We start from the raw sequence: 19,513 nt of genomic DNA on the forward strand, positions 1-19,513 counted from the left end.
GTCCTTCCCAGCCATTTGTTTGTAGTAAGAAGTTCATTCTTCCTTTTATTTTAAGTATTTCTAGCTCTTGCATCCAAGCAGGCACTATAAGTCTTATTATATGCCCATTATGCTGGGTTTGGATCGAGAGAAATGGAAAGAAGAGAAGAGAAAATAAATGAGTTTTTCTCAATTTCTATTGTTGAGATTGTTAAGTGGGGAAAGAAATGGAGAGAAAAACCCTTTTAAAAATATTTTATAAGTCCAACTCTACCTCTAAATCTCTTTTAAGATATTTTAAAATTTTAAAATTATTCAAAATTTTCTCTTGTTAATCCAAACATGATGAAGAGAAATTGAGTTTCTTTTATTTTAATGAGCTTATCTTCTCTCCATTTCTCTCAATCCAAAAACAGCCTTAATGATTTTGCACTATAAGTTAAAAATTATACTGTTCATCTTACATATGCATATGTTTACATAGCTAAAGAATTTTTTTTTTTCTCAAATCGAGATATAAATAATACATGAGCATTATGCTTCAAAATTTTCACATGGACCACATGAAAAAACAAAAGCTGAATTGATGGAAAGACTTAAACTTGTATCAACCTTTTTTTTTTTCAATGAGAAATTCATGGGCACATGGTATAGAGTGCTGATATCCTAATAGAAAGTTTTCACTCGATAAATACTCGGTTGATGCATTATGCACATAGAATCATAGATCTATTTTCTCGGGATACATAGATGCACATCTTTTATAAAGATTTGATTTGAAAATCTCAAGGAAATAAATCTATGATGTCATATCCATAATACGTCAGCCGAGTATTGACCAACAGAAAACTTTTTAGTTAGGAAATCATTATTCTTTTGGTATAAGTTTGAAACAAACTGGACCTAATGCTTGATGGTTAGGTATTGAATATTGATGTGAGATGAGTGATGTTTTAGAGGAGGGGAGAGATGGGAATGTCGTGCTGGGGTGACACAGAATTTACTACGATTCTCACAATTCTGACAAGGACATGCATACATAATCGTAGATGGTTTTTACTCGTATCGCAAGGAAACACATCTATATGGTTATGTACACATCTCACGTCATATTTGTGAGAATCATAGTAAATTTTTTTTGTCATTTCAACATTTTCCAATGGGAATAGTAGGTACTAGGTTGATAATATGACAAGAGTGGGGGAATTAAGGAGAATTATCTAATTTAATTATTCTTCCTCATACCCCTCGTCAATGTTTTTGTGAATATTTGTGATACTTACCCCCTCCTCTCTCTTTTTTTTTTTTTTCCTTGAAACTGATGGCATACCCTTCTTGACCTACATCTTCAACTTAAAAATTAATAAAAAGTTAACCTATATACCCTCATCTTTAACCTTTAATAAAAAAAGCCTTTTATTTTTCCCCCCAAAATTCTTGTCTTCTTCAAGATCTTCATCTCCTCAATGTTTTGGTGAATTTTGAAATTTGTGACATTGATAGAATTGCAAGATTGAAGAAGGTAAAATATTTTATAGAAGGAAGTCCAAAAGAGACAATTGTTTGGATGAAAAATCAAAGGTGTTTCTTTTTACTCTATGTGTGACATAGAGATAAAGGCGAGAGCAAAGCACGCAAGAAAGCAATACCAAAGGGGTCTCCCTCAACTCAATAATCTTACCTTCAATGTAAGAACCGAAAGCAATTCACTTCGTTACCCTAGTACAAGTAGATATCAAAGGCGAGAACTTGGTCATGGAGTGGCCTTATTGATTTATGAAGGGAATGAAGCGAGTAAAAAAAGGCTAATCGGGGAGACACGTGTGACAAAAAACCCTTCATTCGTCATCCTAGTCATTGTGGTGTTTATTTAAAGATGAGGGCATTTGAATCATTTTGAATTAGTCTATTTGAATATAATGAGGTCAAGGAAGGCATGTAAAAAAAAACAAGGGTATCTCAAATATTAACAAAATGGTGGAGGGGGTATATCTAAATCACCCAAATTAGATATTTTCCTTAGATTTGCCTGGACCGAGAGAGAGAGAGAGAGAGAGAGAAAGCTGAAGGAGGAGAATGTCCGTCGTTAGAAGGGAAGAAAATGCAGAAGAAGCGCTTTTGACAAGAAGTGCTTCTTCAGAAAAAATCCCAAAAGACTCGTTCCACTTTGCTTACATTGTATACTTCACATTGGGAGCCGGCTTCCTCCTCCCATGGAACGCTTTCATAACAGCAGTCGATTACTTCAGTTATCTCTACCCAGAAACCAACGTGGATCGTCTCTTCGCTGTGGTTTACATGCTTGTCGGTCTGGTGTGCCTTCTCATAATCCTTCCCTACGCACACAAATCCAATTCTTCCTTTCGAATCAATCTGGGTTTGATCCTCTTCATGGTTTCCATACTTTTGGTTCCTGTGTTGGATGTGGTTTACATTAAGGGAAGAACAGGTTTGTCTTCTGGGTTTTATGTGACCATCGGTGCTGTTGGGTTGTCTGGAGTGGCAGACGCCTTGGTTCAGGGTAGTGTTGTTGGGTCAGCTGGAGAGCTTCCTGAGAGATATATGCAGGCTGTTTTTGCAGGAACTGCTGCTTCTGGTAATATTTTTTTTTCCTCTTACTATTAGTATTCTCTCTCTACTTTCCAGCATTTATGACTTATCTGTAATTTAGTTTATTTTATTATATTTTGTTCTACACCATTAGTAATTTGTGTTTGGACTCATACCCATTTCTTAGTTTTTTGTTTTTTTTTCTTTTTTTGGTCTGTAACCCTGTTTTTAATGAGATCATCTGTAACTGTTTCTGGATATATTAACCAAATTCGAAATTGGAACTTATTGGGTGAAGGCTATATTCAATTGGGTTAATTCGGAAAATTTTGGGAAAGTTTTAAAAAGAAAATTGGAAAAACTTCCACTTTAACCTCCCTAAAGACCTTATCTTTTTTCTTCAGATTGAAGAAGATTAAGTGTTGAGGTTGAAAGGTGAAAATTTTACTTTATTTCACAGCAACATCGTTCGGATTGGGTAAATGATTGGGTGGGGGTTCAATTAGATTAATTTGGATAAATTTAGGAAAGTTCCGTTAAAAAATTGGCAAAATTCCTGAGATTATACAAAATATTTGTTTGGGTTTCTTAGCAAAATCCATCATTTTCAACCTCTCTAAATATCCTATCTTCTTCTTGATGTTTGAATGTTGAAAAAAAATAAAAATAAATAAAAACATTTTGAAGGTGAAGGGTAAAAATGTCACCATGTTCCACGAATAATTTTAGAATTGTCGATTAATTTGTCAATTAGCAGATTTAATCGGCCAAACCCTAATTTGGAGAATTTTACAATTTTTTTTTTTAAATTGGATAATTTTGTGACTAGCTCTATGTGGTGATTAATCTTAGTGGGTCAGTGAATTTTTTTTCGGTTTTAGAAAATTTGGAGGATTTTGTTACTGTTTGTGGGATGGGTTGGAATACTTTTTCTCATTTTTATCCATCACTTTCCCCTTATTTTAATTATTTATTTCCTATTCTTTCTCTTTTGGGCTTTGGTTAATCTTGTTACCAAGAATTGTAATTTGTGATTTCCATTTTTGTCTTTGTCAACACTATTTATTCGATGCCTTTGGTGCTTGTGTTGTTTGTGAAATTTACTAGATCAGATACATAATAGAAATATCATTGTCCTTTACCTTGGTTTTTTGAATCAGTATTAGATTAGCTGTTGCAATTGTGGTTGGATTAGGTTGTTTTCTATTTTAACTTGGGAGCAGGTTCTGATAAATGCTATCACATAGGCATAATATTCTCGAAATCTTGCACGATATTAGACCAACATCGATCTAGCCATATTGAGTCTTCTTTGCTTGTTACTCCCTCCTTCAAGTGGCTCAAACTTAACCTTGTAAGCCTTTTGTAATTATTTACACTCATAGCAGTAAAAATAAAAAAAACTTGATAGTCCTTATCGGATGTAGTGTCTCAATAGGACATGAGGATTGTCATAATCTAGATGGATGGACAATTTTTATCCTGCACAATTCACCCCAAAGGGCAAGGAAGGATGATGATGGAGATTTATTAATACTGGGTTTGTAGTATTCCTTGTCCTTAAATTCCTCTTTGTACCTTTCTAGTTGGTCTCCGTGACCACGTTGTTAATAAATTTCTTTACCTATCAAAGAAAAAAAAAATGGAGGAATTTGGCCTCATATTTATATAATCAGTTGTTCCCCCAAATCATTTGAAATTTTGAACATATCTATGAATCCAGTTAATGGGGAGTTGCACACAGTTCTTTAGAAAGTTGATAACGTGGCAAAACATGGTAGTCTGGTTCTTCAGTTTACCCTTTTGGTAGAAGGACTCTTGTATTTGCTATAAAGGAGGAGAATCTCCCAAGTTAGGATAAATTTAATCTTTTGTATTTTGCTATAAGTATTTTAAAGGACTGTAAGCAGCAATCAGTCGTCATAAATTTAATGTAACTTTTCTCTGAATCTTGAGGGTTGGTCGAATTTAGTTTTTGAGTAAAATTGTTTTAATTATTTTTCAATGGTGTGATGATTGATTGCTGTTTATGGTCCTTTAAAATACTTATGTAAATCATGTAAGGTGGTTAAATCGTAGGTCAAACGAGATCGAAGCAGTCAAATTTTGATGACATCGATCTTGTTATTTTTAATTGATTAATCTGAATAAAATCAGATCTGTATTTCATTGTTCATGTGTGCATTAAAAACTTTTGTTTTTTACAATGATCAGGCCAAAACTTCCATGTGCGCTGGTTGAAGATGAAGTTAACGTGGCAAATATTTGCTAACCTTGTTCATGTGGTGGCTTGGAGCTTGTTGAGTCTATTAAAGACGCCAAATGGACATGCTACCCAGGGGAGAGATAGATGTTAAGAAGGTTCTTGGATGTGCTATTATGCTTCAACATGGGAGGGAGTACCAATAAGAGAGCTAACTCCTGTTGACAAACCATTTACCTCAAAAGACCGATCTGATGGGGAAGGCGCAATTATGAATATAAGAGGGTCACTAGTTGAACTAGGGCACAATACGTGAGCACGTGGCACCCGGGAGTGGAGGTGAATAACACAAAACTGAACACTACCCCTCACCCATAGGGTGGAAAATTCCTTCGAGGAGACTCGAACTTGTGACCTAAACGAACCTAGTGCTCTGACCATGTTGAAAAACCATTTACCACAAAAGACCGATCTGATGGGGAAGATGCAACTATGCATATTAAAAGGTCTCAGGTCGAACTGAGGCACGATACGTGAGCATTTGATAAATTTGGGGGTCCAACTCAAAACCAATTGACAATGAGTGGAGAGCCCCACGATCTTATAAGGAGAGAGGCAAGGCAATTTGTGTATGATGTGGGATTAAACTCAAAACACCCCTGCACGTGTGGGCCAGATTGGGCCAAAGCACGTGGAGATATGAACTGAGTGATGTGGAGAAGAGAAAGTCCGCTATGATACCATGATATATTTGGGGGTCCAACTCAAAACCAATTGGCAATGAGTGGAGAGGCCCATGATCTTATAAGGAGAGAGACAAGGCAATTTGTGTCCGATGTGGGACTAAACTCAACAACTCCTGGTAGCATTCACATTGAAGCTGCCAGGTGTTAGGCTAAAGGCAAGAAAGAGTTTTCTCTTGTGAGTTGGGCTCTGATCAATACTTGAATCGTAGATCTTGATTGCCATAGTGGTGTTGCTAATCCCAACTGCATATCTAAGCTGAATCTGATGGGTAATCGTTGCATCGATCCAAATGTCTTCCTTGGAGTTAGAGTCAACAAAATTCCACGGGATTCTAGCTGTAAGTAACATGGTCAGATCTTACAATATCGGGGACTCACAGTGCAATAACATTAGAATACTTAGTAAAGGGTCTTTGATCAAGCCATATGATCATCTAGGAACGTGGCATCGAGGTGGACAAAAGTAATTTTTCTTGAAAATATGGATAAATATAATTGTTTTCAACCTTTGATTATTTTGTTATTGATACAACAGTAGACTCGAGCTATCAACAAGCTTTCATATTAGTCAAACCCAACCCTTCATCCTTGTCTTGTCTCTCTTTGCTGTCTATTAGAGAAAAAAAGAGATCAACAAGGCAGCCTAGATCACATAATAGAATCATCTTGGAGGTTTGGGGTACTTTGGATGACATTTTGGGCCCGAAAAAGGTTGAACTGATCCTGGAAGATGCTACAAGGGAGCCTTATCCTTTCTGCCGTAAGAAGTGGATGATAAGAGATGGCTGTAAGTAGGGATTAGGCATGGGATTTAATAATGATATAATGGATACTTTCTCTAAGGATGGCAATAGTAAATAAGGTATGTTGTGACTTTTAGATGCCTCACCATGAATGTCAAAGTATAGAGGCAACAAATAAGGTAAGCAAGTTGGCTAGAACCAATGAAGATATTGTAGTCCCAAGATTTGATCTTGAAGATTCTTTAGTTTCTAGGAGATTTTAAGTCAGATACCTGAAGTTCGAATAACAAAAAGCCTCCAGGGATTATCAAAAATGGGGTCTGAGGGTTTAACTGGGGTTTGATGTTGTGCTATGGAGATATCTAGGATGGACAACAGGGGTTGTTGTTGATATTTCAATTGCTCACTTCTATACATACTGAACTGGGTTTCATTCTGGGAAATGAAGAATTTAGAGGAACTGCATGCTGAAACTTTAGTCAACAACTGTCAATTTTCAATCAGGTAACTTTCCTCCCCCTGATTCTTGACCTATTTTTGTTTTCCCTTTGATTACTTCTCTCTTTCGGTTGTTGTTCTCCTTATATCAATCAACTTTCATGTATTTTAATGTGGCTATGTCTCGGGGTGAACGAGCATCCAAAGCTAATATGTTCTGAGGCTCTTGTGTAAGATTCATCACCACAGGACAATGTTGAGTTAGATTTCTGCACTATATTTCAAAAGGAATTTTTGGAATAAGGTGTTGATGATTTTGAAAGAAATTTGAAGGGGTAGTCATGGTGAAGTATCAAGCCAATTCTAGTCACTGAATAGTTTTTGTCATCATTGTTTAGGTCTTCCTATTTCATCTCTGTATTAGATACCTTTTCCATTAATAAATCACTTATATCTTCAAAAATAAAATAACATTAATAGATAACTCTAAAGGGTCAGTGCCACTAGTTATAGGATGTTTTCCTGGATATGTCGACATAGATTTTTTCCTAAAATAGATTTGGTTATTTCTATTAAAACCCTGTTTCCGAAATTGGGTTTCATTATTAGTGGTTTGAAGGAATATGCTTTGACTGAAGATACTGTTCTGATAGAGTTAAATTGTGAAATAGGATTCATGTTGCTGACCTAGTAATTGGGATTAAGGTGAAGACTACAACAGCTTTGATGTTGATATGTTACTTCATTTGGCTGAGCTGCACTCCCTTGCTTAGTCAGCACATGTGTTACTCTCCAGAAACATGTTTTACTTTCAATCTGCCCTTTGACCTCAATGAAAGAAAAGGGAGAGATCATATTCTAGACATTTGAGTATTATTTTCTTTGTGATTTTCATGGATAGGCCTATAACTGGGTTCTAAGCCAAATGTGTTAACCATTCAAACCCAAGTGGCTAGAAGCCTTAATCAGGCTGAATTTTTGCGACTAGATCTACCTAGGGGTGGACCAAACAATCTTGGGTTCTAGTGTTCAGGCGGCCTGAGAGTTTGCCAAAAGTCATTTTGTCAAAGCTGAAAATCCAAGTTGATGGAGAAGCAAGTCTCCTGAACTCCAGAAGCCTCTAATCCTCACCATATCTTCCCTGTTTACTTGCTCGTATTTTTTATTTCTCTATATTTGTATCTGTGATGTCTCATACAATACTCTAGAAGACCAAGGAGATAAAAGAGTTGAATCTATATGCAAGGATACTGCATATTTGATTCTTAATTCGATCGGTAATACAGAGCAAGCTTGGATGTATCAGTTCCTTAATTTATACCAACTTGTCTAGACCTTTGATTTGTTTATTATTATACTAGGTTTAGATCAGAATATTGATGAAAGTTAGACCTACCACGTGCAATTCTATAAATTGCTTTTCATTGTTCCTCAAATAAAGAAAATAACCTGGGGGAGAAGTTTTTGGAATTTGAGGAAAGATTTTGAAGGAGAATTGATGTTCTTGGGAATTTGTTTTGGCTATCGATACTTGTGAGATGGAGGAATTCAAGTATTGTTTTAGTAGCTGACACAGCATATTGGAAGTTGAGAGTGCTTCATAGGATAGAGAAAATTGGACCATAGATCTAATATAGATATATACATAGCTATTGATTACCAGCTTTACTTGGGAAGTTGAGAGTGCCTCATAGGAGAGAGAAAATCGGACCCACAAGTCTAGTATAGATATAGTCACAGTCATAGATATTGATTTCCAATTTTACTGAAAACTCATGTACTCTTTTTGTTATGCCAACATTATGCTCTAATGATATATTGGTGTGGTAGTCCTGTTTTTTAATTTTCACCTTTTAATTAAAAGTAAATATATGGTTGGGCATCTTTTTTCCTGAAGTTTTTTTTCTGAAGTGTGAGATAAAATTGCTCAACTGAGCTCAAGTAAACTCAGACCCTGGCTCATCAAGTCCACTTCAATTTTTGACTTTTTATATGTTGATGTAAGTTAAATTATTTATTGTGGAGCTCCATATCAGCTGTCAGAAAACCAAAATCATGTGTTAAAGTAAATAGTTTGGGTGGTGACTTGTTTGTTTGCTTAATAATGTTGGGTTGGGTTTGGGTTATAATGACTAATAGTATATTGGGTATCCATAGTTAATGTTTGAATTATTGACTGGCAGGGGTGCTTGTTTCAATTTTGAGGATCATAACAAAATCCATATTCTCCCAAGACACACAAGGTCTAAGAAGTAGTGCAAACCTCTATTTCATTCAGTGGTGTGGTTATGGCTATCTGCATTGTTTTCTACAATGTGGCAGAAAAGCTTCCAGTTATCCAATACTTTAAAGATCTGAAAATGCAAGCTGTAGAGGAGGAGAAAATTGAAAAAGGTTTTCTGACTGGAGGATCTGCCTGGAGATCAACATTGTGGGCCGTTATAGGGAGAGTGAAGTGGTTTGGGTTTGGGATCCTCCTCATTTATGTTGTAACCCTATCGATATTTCCAGGATATATTACCGAGGATGTCCACTCTCAGATACTCAATGATTGGTACCCGATCCTTCTCCTTACATGTTACAATGTGCTAGACTTGGTTGGTAAGTGTCTGACTGCACTCTATCTCCTTGAGAATGCAAAGATTGCTATTGGTGCAAGTGTCGCGAGGCTGTTGTTCTATCCTCTCTTCTTGGGTTGCTTACATGAATTGTTCCGGACTGAGATCCCAGTTTCGATACTGACGGGTCTTCTCGGTCTGACCAATGGCTATTTACAAGCGTGTTGATGATTAATGCTCCAAAAATAGTACCGATACAACATTCCGAAACAGCAGGAATTGTGTTGTATTGTTCTTAGTTGTTGGCTTGGCAGCTGGTTCAGTTGTAGCTTGGTTTTGGGTCATCTAGTAGTTAACTGCGCTCTTCATCTCGTAGCAATTGTTTATATTCTCGAACTTTAATGGTAGTCTTTTCAATATGTAAAGGCTTGTACACAACTGTGATTAATTTTGTTGTTGTAGCACAGAATTGTTTTATTTTGTGAAAGACAGCAAAAGGGACGATGATGATTATGTAAACCCGACTTTCAAAAATGTATGTTAATCGATTATAAAATTCTTCCATTGCTTCTTGATGCCCTCACTGATCAGGAAGGTCTTCGGTTTTAGGTCAAGCGTTCAGCCAAGCTAGAGGGGATGACTTCTTATCCCAAGGAAGTTGAGATGGGAAGGTACCTGCCACCTTGGAGTTCTTTTGTAGAAGATCGTAGAAATGGGATCAGGATCTGATGCTCTGATATATTAGTCCTATTATACCACCTAATTCTATCTTAAAACTACTCTTTCAATTAATTTTAGGAGTAATAATATACATTATTTGACCAGGTTTAGAAATTTGCAAATTATTCAAATATAAATGGGATTTTTTTTCTTTAATTCACATATAATGAAGGAATAATTAGCCACCTTATCAAGAAAATTACTGAACCAGCCAGACTGATCGAAATCTGTTCTGTCATATTTTACGTTAAAGAAATATTTTCTTACCATCACCAATAACAAATAAATAAGTGACAACATTGGATTGGAAATATTTGTTGTGATTAACAATCTCTTTCACTGTCTTGATGTCCCACCAAAATCTTCCAAGAGCCGTTCAATGGTCTTCCTCGATGTTATTTTGTTATCAATCTCGAATGCTCTCAGTTCATCCCTAAGACCTGCATAATAATGTATTAAGTACTAGAAAACAAAAGGGACTTATACGATTGGCAATGCAGAGCTATAGTGCCAAAACAATAAACACAATGGGCTCATAAGAAAGGATCAGCTAATTGGAGTAGGTGTGGTCTATATCAATTAGATAACCAAGTCTCAAAAGTGGGTTTATGAGGCAACCTAGGATGTCTAGGTAACTTAGACAAATACTAATATGGGAAAAGCAAAATGATTCTTTGGTTTAATTCCCAAAATTCAGGACACATTCTTTTACGAATAAATCCCATCCATGAACATCATCATGCTTTATTTTTCAGATTCTTACGCTAGAAGGCCTATACCAAATATCAGATTGATCTAATTTATAACACTATCTGATATGTCAAATTCTGTTGAATAATACATAGGCGAGCTAAACTCCTGACCTGGTTGATGCAGAACTTTGAGCGGAAGTTGGGAGGCTGTGGAATTTAGGAAGTGAAGTAGATTCCTCATAAGCTCGACAGATTCAGCAGAAACAAGTATCTCCCTCTAAATCAACACCAAACAGTTAACAGTTAACAGTAGAAAGAAATCATACTCTGTGATCAATGAGAAGGAAAACTATATAATTCACCAATTAGACCATAAGGACAGTGTCCATGGGTATGTAATCTAATCGTACAAAGAGTGGACATATACAGGTGATGAACCCATCTAGGAAATAAGTTTGCTTTAGTTAAGGCTATATCCTTGGATGATGGATTGTGTCATCTGTTTTTGCACCTTGTGTTACAGTACCATTATTTAGACGTACTAACATCATACTCGATGGATAGCCTAGTTTTTGTTTAACAAACAAGATTAATAAAGTGTGCAGTATCCCAAACCTTGAAGTTCTTCTGGGAGTCGTAATACCCTGAAACAATCATAAGTAGCCGAAGTTTCTCTGACTCTGAAATTTCATGGCAAGGAAGTAATATACAAGAATTTTCTCAAAAAGAAAAAAGAGATGAACCACGAATTTATTCAACCTTATTATCCCTTCATGCTAAACACCATATCAATATTTAAAATCTAGGTTTCGTCCCGAATCTCAATAAGATGACAGATTAAATGAGATGGAACAAGAAATTGGGGAAAAATAATGTGTTTCGATACATGAATACAAGCATAAATTATATTAAATCCTTAATTAAGGAAAAATATCGTGTTTAATTTTTGTGTGTTATATGAGAGTAAAAGACATACAATGAAAAAAGGATAATAGAATGTTATATGAGATGAAACATTTTTCCAGTCGTGCAAGTGACTTGATTTGGAGAAGTCCTAAAAGGGACTTGAAGAATCAATGTGATAAGAGCAAGAGTCGATAACCATAAATTGGTTGTTCAACAACTAACCCAAACAAAGATCGACTATTTGTAAGCCCCCAAATTCCCCAATATGCATTCTCCATGGTGAACATGGAGGTGGCTTCTTGTTGTCCTAGTTTCCTAGAGCCAGATATCGATTCAGAAATGTTACACTCACGCTGGAAGAGCACTATATCTTGTGGGGCTGAATTCCCATGAGTGAGCAGTTGCCCAACTGAAGTCCCGATTGAACTCATCCCGATATGTGAAACCACCAATCTAGAACCCAAATTATCTGGTTTACCTGGATCCAATATTTTTATGGAATCAATAAAAAGGTTGACAGGCAGTATTCTAAAAAGAAAAAAAATCTCTCAAGAAGTCAATAATATCATATAAAAGTCACAAGAAGAAAAATTAACTTTAGTTCACATTAAAAAACAGTTGTGGACAGTTGAAGGAAATGGTTCAGACAAAAGGTCAATAGACGATAATTGATTGTTATCATTTGAGAATGTTGAATTTTGACTTCGAATATCTCTTCAGTGGGACTCTTCAAAAGGTCAATCATGAATCATGATCACCACTGCTTAGCATCATATATGTCACATGATGATGGAATGACCATTTCTCATTTTTCTTTCCTGATGCAAGCTGTGACTTAGTTGAGAAGCCATTGGCACAATTAAACGGTACTCAATAATTTCAACCTTGAGGCCATTGGCATTATTTATTTTACCTATCAAAGGAAAAAAACTACATTTATATTAGGTGTAGATACTAGTTAGTACAAGTAAAAGTTATATAAATAACATTCTAGTTAGATATTTTTTTGTTGAAATCAAAGAAGAGAAGAAGGAGGCTGAGATAGCACCCAAAACATAGAAGAGAAAACCCGAAAGTTACAAAGGAAGCCTCAAAGAATTACAAAGCACACAATGTGTCCCACTTGAACACGACATCCTCAAAAGAAACTCCACCAAAGTCTTCACTCAACTTGGACCAGAATAGCCCAAAGACATCTTTTCCTGGTGGAGAAAACATTAGAAGACCACCCTTCCGAGGGTGAAAAACAGGGCTAGTGGCATGACCCAATCCAACTAAAAGAGAGAGAAAATGCATCCAAATTCCACGGGACAAAGAACAATGAATTAAGATGTGGTTAACTACTTCCCCATTTCTCTTGCAGAGAGAACTCAAATTCGAAGAGGTCCACCCACGAATAATCAGATTGTCCAAGGTTAGGATCCTAACTAAGGAGGCAAGCCAAATAAAGAAAGAAACCTTGGAGGGGAAAAAAGAGGACCACTTAATAGAATCCGAAAAGGACACATCAAAACTCATTTGGTAAAAGTTAGTGAGTGCCCCATTAAGGCTCTTTTTAAACTCATTTGGTAAAAGTTATTAAGGCTCTTTTAAATAAAATTTAGTGAGTGCCCCATATGTTTTTGATGGAGCATGTTTCTTAAAAAAATTTGATCCATTAACGAAGTAACATAATCCCAAGAAAAAGAAATCCTTTCAATCAGGTCTAAAAGGTAATCTCTGCAGAAAAAAAAGAAAATAAAAGCAACAAGAACACTGTTGTATTTGTTTTCTGCATATGGAGAATCGGAAATTAACAACTCAGAATATGATTTCTCTGAGTTGTTATTTACATTTTATAATTGCAGTTATTTACATTTCACAATCAACTGTAAGATCAAAGATATGGGTGTGTCCATACCTACTCTTGTCCACTTCTTGAAATCCTTACGCAAGATATCCCCTACTTTGAGCTCAGATACATCATGCATTTTGTATCTTACTGAAAATGATAAATTAATACTCCATAAATAAGCCTTATAATAGGTCCCAGTCCATAAAAGAGAATCGGAAATTAGCAACTCAGAATATGTAAACAAATAACAATTTAGAGAACGTACATATCTGGTAAAGGCCATTGCATCCAAATCGACCAGCACCATTAATCAGTAGAGTTGCTATGTACTTATCTTTAGAGGTGCATTGAGGATTCTTCAGGTTTCCTGTATCCAAGAGGATAGCTGCTAGCTGCTCAAAAATGGGAAGAGCGACGAACAATGAGATCTATAAAATATACGAAACTTGGGAATCCCCATGTTCACCTACATTACACATGAAAGCCAAAAAAAAGGAATAGGACCAGGAACCACTATTCAATTAGGCCATATTGAATTTTTTTGTTGGGTGCATATGTTAGATGGTTGATATCTATGTTACCCAATTTGTTGCTACTAGTCCGAACAATGAACCGGTACAGAGCAAACTTGTTCATGACACAGTTAGTACTGGGTTCGTAAAATCAAGCGAACCGCCAACCCACCAAATTTTGATAGAGTTCAGCGAACCAAATAATTTTTTAATTGGTTCAGTGAACCGAACCAATTTATTAAATATTTTTCATTGTTTATATTTAAATTTTGGATTATTATATTAATTTATTTCTATTAGACTTAGAATTTTTTGACATTATAATTGTACTTATAACTTGTATACTTGAATTATGTATATGCACAAGTGAACCAAGCTAGCAAACCAATCTAGGAAACCAAAGCGAACCAAGAAACGGATTAAGTCTACCTAAGCCTATGAACTGGGTTCATTCTAGAGTGGCAAATTACGAACCAATGAACCAGGTAACATAGGTTGGTATTATCTGACCAGGCAGATTATGTTCCTGAGATATCTCCTAGATGGGTCCAATCCAAGGGAAGGGACACCAGTAACTCTTAAAGGACAAGTCTCATTTAATCATATAAAATCAATCCATTTAAAATAGAAACTCAACAATGAACATAATTATTGGAATTATTAGATGTAAAAATGTCAGTGACCTCCAAAGTCCAAATGTCCCTCAAAGTGGAACAGCATTGCAAATTTCAGTAATAGTATAAGTGATAAACATTTTTGCAGTTTATCTGAGTGAGCAAAAGATTGTTAGTTGGCACAAAAGACATAAAATAGGAATGAGTAGTACAACATTTTAGATAACATAGATGGAGATAATATGGTGCATTAGGTTATAAATGGATTTTGGAGCATTGGGAAAGGACATATACCAAAAGTCGGCTGAATCCTTGCCCAGCCAAAATCTGAGGCGAAGTCAGTGAGAATTTTTCAGCAACAAGTGTACAGCACGAACAATCCTGCATTAATTGTACTTGAGAAACAATTCTGTATGTTTCTTTCAATAAGTTACTAAAAATGTTTAGGAAAATCAAGAGTTAATCCAATGGCTAACTGACCCAACATAAGCTGTTACAAGTTTATAAGAAACTCCCAGTTACAGCCTACTACTCCTAGATGAACCTAGAATTTACTCCCAGAAAGGAAACATAGTGAGTATTGAAACCTTTGGGCTTCTATTGAGTCTATAACAAACCTTAAGGAAAAAAGAAGGTAATTGCAGCAACACATTTGATAAATGAATTTTGCATATAATTCTATGTCTAGTGATTTTCAAAATCGTACCTGTCCCGTAATAACAGTTTCAACCCAAGGATAGACAAAATCATCCTATAAAACAAAGAGGAGAAACAGTAAGTTGCCTTTTTCAGAGAAAATAGATGTAAACATTCAACCCATTGAGGAAACTAGAAGACCTTTTTGCAATTGAAGATTTCAATTACAGCCTCCTTTAATTCCTGTATCAGCCATTAGGTAAAAAAAAGTTTAATATTCCAGAATTTTAAAAGGTTAGTTCAATAGTAAACTAAAAGCATGCAGTTCTTGCAAATAGATTTTACCTCTTGTTGGGACGGGATCTTGTGGCTGTTTATTAGAACTATTTTAAGACTCCCAAATGTATAATAGTAAGAAAGGTTAATCTGCTCAACCATTCCCCAAAATAAGAAAAAAATAAAAATAAAATCATGTACTATGTCCATATTGTCGAAAAGGAAAAAATCTAATAAGTCGGTAAGGGTTGACCTTCTGCATTCCTCTGTTAAATTGTACATACCTCATCAATGAAAATCAAGGATGATTCATCAATATGACATGATTCAAGCAACCATTTGAGTTCAGCATGAGAGTTGAGGTCTTCCCTTTTCATGTTGATGACAGGTACAGTGCAAAGCTGGCTACCATCAATTGTTTCGTTCAAGTAGAAAGCATACATAATTGTTGAAGCAACAGATCCAACATCTGTGAATAATCTCACAAATATGTCTCTTAGATGTACTATGCACAAAACATAAAAGAATGAAAAAGAAAGAAGAAACTGAAAAGAGAGTAACGAGGAATTACCGGTGGCCTCTTGCCCGATTACAGCATGTAAGAATCTTCCTGGAACTCCCACTCTAATATCATCTCTTACAGCTTTCAAATACCGATTTAGCCTAGTAATGCTTTCACATGTCTCCACAACTTCAATTTGAGGTGAATTCCCACTATAGAACGACGCAGCTGAATGGGGGAGTGGAATCCTAGAAAAATCCGCCTTTCTCTTTGTCATACTATATGTTCTCTCAACAGTTCGCTTGGGCAAACCAGGAATGCCTTGAGAGACTCTTGACATATACTCCTTCACTAAATCATTTGCTGAGTTCAAGCCAATGTCAGAATCTGAAGAAATATCAGGGAAGGAAAATGACGGTGTTGTGACATATTTTGAGTGTCTTCCTGACATAGAATGCCCATAGTTTTCCGAAAAAAGAATATCTGAAGACGAATTCTTTGAGGACTTCTCTGAGACATTTTCAGAAACATCCCCAAAAACATCTTGTTTGGGTTCTGGATCATTACTTTTGGATGAGGAAGGAGCTGAATTTAAGATGCTAACACTGCTTTCTTGAAAGTCCAAAATGGGAGCTCGAGCAATGAAAGGTGCATCACCTTTTCTTATGCCATCGAAGTAAGGTTTGTCTCGATTACGAACATATGGTTCCTGCAACACAGAGAACGCGTTCAGAACACACATGGGTACAAAACAAAGTTACAAACAAGTGATGGAGAAGCTATAACATTTGTCATGGACATGGATAACTCAATCTATTATTACTTAATATATATAGTAGATGCCTGATTTGGCAGTCACCCATTGTCCTCTGTTGCTAAGGAGCCTAGATCAACGTTACAACTTAGAAGAAAGGAAATCATATTGAGGATAAGTACCAATTGATTCAATTTTTTATTTTTATTTTTTATGATGGGGTTGTCCAGATCCATAGGCCCGACTAGCAGGGGCGAGGCAACTGACCTCTTAAAACACCATATCTCTTTGCCCAAATCCCCCGGGGTACATGCAATCAATAATACACATACCAGGTGTAAGCAGGGATAAATCCTTGTGGGTGGCCAACGATGGGGGCTTAAATTAAACTCAAGACCTCTCCCCTTTTTTGAGGCTTGATTGGAGATATTGTGCAAACACGAGATATGATATTTGTAAAATTGCATCGACCAATAACATCGTAGGACTAATGAACAAATTAAGCACTGCCCAATATGGAATTTGAATCCCATGTTCTGCAAATTAAGATGTGTGTTAGAATATGGTTTTGAGGACAAGTGGTAGATTATTGGTTGATGTCATCCAAAGGCAATTCCTTATTTACATAATCTTTTTTTTTTACTTTTCTTGTAATTCATATTTAAGATGTTCATTGTGCATGTATAAACATATATAATGATAATAATTAAAAATAATAATAATAATAACAATAAGGAAAGAGGATATATATAGAGAGAGTAGATATAAACTTGAGAAGAAAAGGAGGATGTAACATGTATATTGGAAGAAGTAGAATGTCAAGGGTGTCTGACCTCATGCTTTTCAGTGATGCTCCTCATCATGTCCTGTGAGAGAGAGAGAGAAAGATGGGTTGAAAGCCGGCAGAAGAAAGAATTATGGGTTGGGTTGGTGGAGTACTGATATCCTAAGTAGTAGACAAGACAGAGAGAGAGACATTAGAAGATTCGTCTTTGTTATATCCGCACCATTACAATTTAATTACAAAGTACAACACGTACCACCTCTTCATTCCCTTTGGAATCATCAGTCACTCCAGTCTTATTTCTGCCAAACATCAAAGTTAACTCCAATATCCAACCGTCCCAGTATTCATCACTGTTGTAATATATAGATGCCTAGTCACAAAGTTTTAATTTACACACACACGCGCGCGCACACACACATCTATATATATAGGGAAATGATCAGCACCCAACCATTTACCCAACAATTTGCCCTACATGATTTGATTTTTGGTGAGGATGTTAGAAGATCATCCTCACCAAAAATCAGCCCGTAGAAGATCATCCTCACCAAAAAATCCGTTTATTCTAAAACTTCTAACCCCATGTTTACAAGTTAAAAAATTGTGGACTGTCCATTTTTTGTAAACCATTTGTGATGGGTTAGAAGTCTTGGAATAAGCTGATTTTTGGTGAGAATGATCTTTACACCTGTAAAGATCATCCTCACCAAAAATCAGCTTATTCCAAAACTTCTAACCCATGTAGGACAAAACATGTTGAGCAAATTGTTGGGTAAATGGTTGAGTGCTGAACGGGACCCATATATATATATATATGGGAAATGTTCACCAACAAACATTTTGGCAAAACATTTTTCAAAACATGGGTTAGAGGTTTTGGAATGGGCTGATTTTTTGTGAGGATGATCTCTACGATGAGGAGATCATCATCACCAAAAATCAGCTCATTCCAAAACTTCTAACCCCATCAAAAATGGTTTACAAAAAATGGACGGTCCACGATTTTTCAACTTATAAACATGGGGCTAGAAGTTTTGGAATGGGCTGATTTTTGGTGAGGATGATCTCCTCACCGTAGAAATCATCCTCACCAAAAATCAGCCCATTCCAAAACCTCTAACCTATGTTTTGAAAAATGTTTTGCCAAAATGTTTGTTGCTGAACGGGACCCTATATATATATAGGGAGCGGTTCAGCAGCCCTAAAGTTTGCCAAGTTTGGTGTCAAACATTTTTTGTAAACCACTTTTGATAGGGTTAGAAGTTTTGAAATAGGCTGATTTTTTGTGAGGATGATCTCTACGGTGAAAAGATCATCCTCACAAAAAATCAGCTCATTTTGAAACTTCTAACCCTAGTTTATAAGTTGAAGAATCGTGGACTGTCCAATTTTTGTAAATCACTTTTGATGGGGTTAGAAGTTTTGGAATAAGCTGATTTTTGGTGAGGATGATCTCCACATCATAGAGATCATACTCACAAAAAATCAGCTCATTTCAAAGCTTCTAACCCATATTTTGAAAAATGTTCGGCACCAAACTTGGCAAACTTTAGGACTGCTGAACCGTCCCCATATATATATATAGGTCCCATTCAGCAACAAACATTTTGGCAAAACATTTTTCAAAACATGGGTTAGAGGTTTTGGAATGGTGAGGATGATCTCTACAGTGAGGAGATCATCATCACCAAAAATCAGCCCATTCCAAAACTTCTAGCCCCATGTTTACAAGTTGAAAAATCGTGGACCGTCCATTTTTTTGTAAACCATTTTTGATGGGGTTATAAGTTTTGGAATGGGCTGATTTTTGGTGATGATGATCTCCTCACCGTAGAGATCATCCTCACCAAAAATCAGCCCATTCCAAAACCTCTAACCCATGTTTTGAAAAATGTTTTGCCAAAATATTTGTTTCTGAACAGGACCCTATATATATATAGGGCAGCGTTCAATGCTAACTTTTTGGCAAAACATTAGTTAGAAGTTTTGGAATGGGCTGATTTTTGGTGAGGATGATCTCTACGGTGAGGAGATCATCCTCACCAAAAATCAGCCCATTCCAA

General features: G+C 36.0%; 1 protein-coding gene and 1 pseudogene across 2 annotated transcripts; one reads left to right on the forward strand and one right to left on the reverse strand.

Annotated features, from left to right (window-relative positions):
- The first annotated feature begins 1,821 nt into the window (after positions 1-1,821).
- On the forward strand, positions 1,822-9,655 carry LOC147400693 (equilibrative nucleotide transporter 1-like; annotated as a pseudogene). Its single transcript, XR_015179493.1, has 2 exons — positions 1,822-2,575; positions 8,843-9,655. The product of XR_015179493.1 is annotated as an equilibrative nucleotide transporter 1-like (transcript).
- Positions 9,656-10,068: 413 nt separating this feature from the next.
- On the reverse strand, positions 10,069-17,691 carry LOC147400694 (uncharacterized). The gene is made up of 13 exons (XM_086446495.1): positions 17,497-17,691; positions 15,979-16,618; positions 15,692-15,876; positions 15,477-15,557; positions 15,333-15,374; positions 15,202-15,246; positions 14,790-14,876; positions 13,635-13,761; positions 13,436-13,516; positions 11,888-12,013; positions 11,245-11,309; positions 10,801-10,906; positions 10,069-10,377 (listed from the first exon to the last, which is right to left on the reverse strand). The coding sequence occupies exons 1-13, from the start codon at positions 17,524-17,526 to the stop codon at positions 10,274-10,276; spliced, it is 1,719 nt and encodes a 572-aa protein (XP_086302621.1). The 5' UTR covers positions 17,527-17,691; the 3' UTR covers positions 10,069-10,273.
- Positions 17,692-19,513: the final 1,822 nt, after the last annotated feature.

This window comes from Akebia trifoliata, chromosome 6, assembly GCF_017979445.1.
Source record: "Akebia trifoliata isolate Shusen 1 chromosome 6, ASM1797944v1, whole genome shotgun sequence".
Taxonomy (NCBI): Eukaryota; Viridiplantae; Streptophyta; class Magnoliopsida; order Ranunculales; family Lardizabalaceae; genus Akebia; species Akebia trifoliata.

Coding starts and splice junctions, on each gene's coding strand:
- LOC147400694 (XM_086446495.1), bottom strand. CDS start 17,526: ATGATGAGGAGCATCACTGAAAAGCATGAG. Junction 14,877..15,201: donor AAACTGTTATTACGGGACAG/GTACGATTTTGA, acceptor CAATTAATGCAG/GATTGTTCGTGCTGTACACT. Junction 11,310..11,887: donor AGATATAGTGCTCTTCCAGC/GTGAGTGTAACA, acceptor ATGAAATTTCAG/AGTCAGAGAAACTTCGGCTA.